Source organism: Hakea prostrata, chromosome 9 (genome assembly GCF_041222555.1).
Source record: "Hakea prostrata isolate BN-2017 chromosome 9, UWA_Hpros_2, whole genome shotgun sequence".
NCBI lineage: Eukaryota > Viridiplantae > Streptophyta > Magnoliopsida > Proteales > Proteaceae > Hakea > Hakea prostrata.
Window position 1 is genome coordinate 58,459,951 of NC_142608.1, and position 4,370 is coordinate 58,464,320.

The following is a 4,370-nucleotide window of genomic DNA, read 5'->3' on the forward strand; positions in this document are numbered from 1 at the left end:
TATCAAACACGAAACTTGTTCTAATAATGTCTTAGAAATATTTATAGGACAAGATCATCAAACAACTCATTTTAAAACAAAAAACAGTCCACCAACATAGAAATATTCAAATTTCTACCAAAAAAAAAAAAAACATAGAAATATTCAAATATGTAACTTCCCACTCCAAGCAAAGATTCCACAAGGAAATTCAAGAAAACACAAACACAAACCAACTAGGAGTGTGAAAAAAAAAAAAGAAAAAACAGAAAAAATAAAGAAGAAGAAGAAGAAGCGAACAAGAAGAGGCCACCAGCATTGCTTTTGCAAGTTGAATCCTCCACAGATCTTGCTATGTGGTTAGCTTCGGTTTCCATTCTCCGGCACAGATGCCCTTGAGGAGGATTCTTCACGAACTGGTTAGAGGGGATTTGCAGGAACGTAAATCACGGGCAAGTCGAACTCCTTCACAACTTTACCAAGCTCGCGGTTGAACATAGCAGGGGTTACATCCTCAGCTGTTGTACCGTGTGGTACGACCAAACTCTGAATTGAGAAGCGATCTTCGCTTTCCATACTGATCGGAGCCTCCTTTTGAGCTTGCATTGTAAAAGTAACGTCACACGTTGACCTAGGAAAAACGATTCCATTGCATCGATTTGCGCCGTATTTCTCGCTAGCGGTTTCAATGACGAAGGCCACAAATTGATTTGTGTTGTTAGCAAGTTCAATGGAACATGAGCTCCGCTTATTCAACTCGACTGGAAATTTTATCTCTGTAGGATAAATGTCAAGAAGATCTTTGTCTATGCTGTCTGCATCCAATAACTTTACCGAAAGAAAAATAAATTCGAGTTTGAGTGTTTTTGGATGAAAAGAAAAGAGAGCTTAGTCAGCTTACCAAATGAGTGCTAATGCAATATCAGAAATATATGATTGCATAAAACATTAACAAGAATCATAGTATTAAAATGAGTAAGATCCAACATGGAAAATTCGAACTATTAACCAGTGTTGAAGAATAAAACACAGAGTAGAAATGTAAAGGTACATAGGACTTTGCATAAACTTACCAGCTGACTAATCTCTCGTACTGGAGGGTAGACCAATAGCTGAAATCCTATTTTTAGTTTCTTTAACTCCTCAGCAAGCTTGTTTACTAAATTTGTGGATGGCCAAACCAACTCCAAATCACGGAATGCACGGTTCTGGTATACTTCTGTTGGAAGCTCTGATAGTTGAGAACAACAACTGATGACGAAGTGGCGAAGCCTTGGCATTGCACGTTTCTCTAATTTCCAACTAACAATATCTGAATTTGCAAGTTTCAGCATCAGCAGCCTCGGAAATGAATCTTCAAGGACCATCCATTCATCATATTCAAAATTTGTTTCCACCAAATTCAGGGTCTGAAGCGCTGGTAGTTTCCCGAACATCTCCATGACATTAGGCTCGAGAACTGCTGCTTTCACAGTTATCTTGGTAATGGTTGTAGGCAAAGTGATTGTCTCTGTGAAGGTACATTCCTCTGCAAACTTCAATGACTGAAGGCGTTGTAAGTTGAAAGTGGCTTCTTGTTCTGCTTTGGATTCACAGCGATAGCCATTTAATCCTAATTTTCTCAAATTAGGAGCCTTGTCTGCAACACGGATTTCACATGTAGGATCATTTGATATGTAAGAGAGGGTCAGGAGGTTCGGTAGATGGTCTTCATTTTCAGCTTCAGGCAACATGCAGTTCCCACCTAAATAAAGGTGCCTCAATTGTTGCATCTTCCATATCTCCACCGGTAGTTCAGAAAATGAGGATTTTCGCAAATCAATTGTTTGGAGATTCCAAAGGTTGAATATAGCAGCTATCGGAACTGGGATGCTCTTGACAGGTTTCACCTTCAAGTACCTCAAATGAGTTAGGTCTCTGATCGAATCATCGATTTCGTCCTGTGCTTCTTGGTCGCCTAGATTTAGCACCCTAAGCCGTCGAAAATGTTGGAAAAGTGATCTCCAATCTTCTTCCGAAAAGCTCTGGGTGTCCTGGCTAAAAGAAGAGAAGGATCGAACAGGGGAACAAGCAGAATCAGAGGAGGAGCTTTTTGCTTTGGATAGATACTCTCTGCAGTTGCCAAGAATTGAGAGTATCTTTGGTTTGATCTGATCAGCACCGCCTGTGCTGCTTGAATTTGTATGATCTCCACCGGTATGAACCTCGAGAAATCCTTCTTCTTTTGACAAACGGAGGCAAAAGTCCCGTAATATATCATGAATAAAGCATGATTTTGCCCTTCCATCGGATCTTTGTCTGGATACTTGAATCAAGCGTAGGCCATTGAGCTCCTCTAAATAGTATTCTGCAGCATCCTCCTTCGTGCGATTCGCATTATTCACCATCTGCACTGGCAATCCTATTAATCCTTCAGCTACCCATAACTGAATAAGTTGCTTCAAATCAATCTCGGTGTCTTCCGGGAAAAGACCACCGAGATAAAGAAAGCATGACTGTAGGTGTTGGGGCAACTTACGGAAACACAAGGTCAAGATGTCCATCTGCCGATCGTAATCCCCCCCGCTTAGTGGTTCGTCGTTAATTTGAGCTGCTATACTGGACCAACTGGATCCATCAACTCTGTCAATGGCTCTTAGAATATGAGCCACCACAGATATTACAAGTGGCCGCCCACAACAGCTTCTTACAATCCTTCTTCCCTGGGCTTCCATTTCATCATCACCACGATAATATGGTTTCCTGAAAAGCCTGAAATATAATATACAGAAGAGCAACCAACTGTCATCTTGGTTTAGGGACTTCAGTTCGAAACAACCATATTGCCAAATCCCCATCGAGTCACAGATATTCTTAAATTTCCCTTCTGCATCACGGGCAGCAAATTCGAAAAAGTATTCGGATAGGGGGAATGGTTTTGTGTTTGTCTCAGGTCTTGTTGCATGAGAAGCCACACTAGGAAAACGGGTAGTTATTAAAATAAAACTATCATAACTATTATCGGGGAAAAGATCTTCCAATTTATCCCATGTTTGGGTATCCCAAACATCATCCACCACTATGAAGTACCTACAACCCTTCAATTGCTTCCGAATTTCGTTTCCCAGCTCCCTGTCTTCCATCTCATGGATATTTTCCATACTCACCATGACATCTTTTAGAACACTAAGCATCAAATCCCTCAACACATATGTTTTAGAGACCGACATCCACCCAGAACAATCTGTATAATGTCTTAAACCACCATATAAAAGTTTAGCCAGGGAGGTCTTACCCGTTCCTCCTTCTCCCGTGATTGCAATGACTTCACGCTGCTGTGTTCCCTTTCGTTCAAGTAACCGGTGTATCATCATTCTCATGTTAAATTCGAAACCCATGACATCAGTTGCATCCGCTGTCTGGTGGCTTCTTTTAGAGGGGGTAACTCGCACTGATTCTTCTGCATTCTTTTTGCATACGTTGCGGTAGTACTCGTCGCTGTTGTAAGCATGGATGAGACTCACGATTTCGCGGACCTCAAGACCGAGCAAAGCGGCAGGGTTGTCGTTGCGGGCAAGTTGAATTGATTCGTCATCTTCATCTGCTGTAGTTGTGTGCTGCTGCTTTGCCATGATTTCGTCAAATGCGTCCACCACAACATCGCCAGATTCAACAGCAAAATCCCTTATCATTTCAACCACCTTACTCATCTCCTGGTCTGAAGAAGGGCCTGCAGCTAGTTGATGATCAGAATTACTTCCGTCTTCAGAATAACACACGAGTAGAAACCCAAACATGACCTTGAACTGCTCGCATAACCATGATATTTGTTCCCTCAGCCCACTAATCTCCTGGTCTGAAGAACGGCCTGCAGCTAGTTGATGATCAGAATTACTTCCGTCTTCAGAATAATACACGAGTAGAAACCCAAACATGACCTCCAACTGCTGGCAGAACCATGATATTTGTCCCCCCAACCCCCCCCGGGAAGTGGGGGGCGGGGGAGGGGGGGGGGGGTTTTCCGAGGGGCCCCCCCCACTGTGCTCTTCCGTTTGTTGGTGCGGCGCCCCCCAAAAAAATTTTGCGGGGGTTGTGTTTCCCCTCTTTTTTTTTATAAAAATCTCCTGTTTATAAAAAAAAATTGGTGGGTTGGTGTTTTTCCGCCCCCAACCCCCCCCCCCCATATATATTTATTTTTTTTTGTTAAAAAAGGGGGCTTTTTAGGTGGGGGGGGGGGGGGGGGGGGGGGGGGGGGGAGGTGGGGGGGGGGGGCGGTTGGGCGCCCGGGGGTCCGCGGGGCAGCGGGGGGGGTTCGCGGAATTTCAGCCAACTCGGGCCCATATATAAAATTTCGCTTCCTTATTTTGTGGATATTTTTATTTAATAATTTTGGTAAATTTGATGTCTATCCT

General features: G+C 43.1%; 1 protein-coding gene across 2 annotated transcripts; it reads right to left on the reverse strand.

The window, feature by feature from the left end:
* Positions 1–281: 281 nt before the first annotated feature.
* On the reverse strand, positions 282–3,912 carry LOC149005765 (disease resistance protein RPP13-like). 2 transcript variants are annotated; one of them, XM_089135566.1, is made up of 3 exons: positions 2,498–3,912; positions 1,053–2,371; positions 282–807 (listed from the first exon to the last, which is right to left on the reverse strand). In XM_089135566.1, exons 1-3 carry the CDS (start codon positions 3,891–3,893, stop codon positions 400–402), a joined length of 3,123 nt encoding a protein of 1,040 aa, XP_088991692.1. In that variant the 5' UTR covers positions 3,894–3,912; the 3' UTR covers positions 282–399. The 2 variants fall into 2 exon arrangements, with proteins under 2 accessions (XP_088991692.1, XP_088991691.1); XM_089135565.1 differs by having other exon boundaries at positions 1,053–3,912.
* Positions 3,913–4,370: the final 458 nt, after the last annotated feature.

Coding starts and splice junctions, on each gene's coding strand:
- LOC149005765 (XM_089135565.1), bottom strand. CDS start 3,893: ATGTTTGGGTTTCTACTCGTGTATTATTCTGAAGACGGAAGTAATTCT. Junction 808..1,052: donor TACGAGAGATTAGTCAGCTG/GTAAGTTTATGC, acceptor CTTTCGGTAAAG/TTATTGGATGCAGACAGCAT.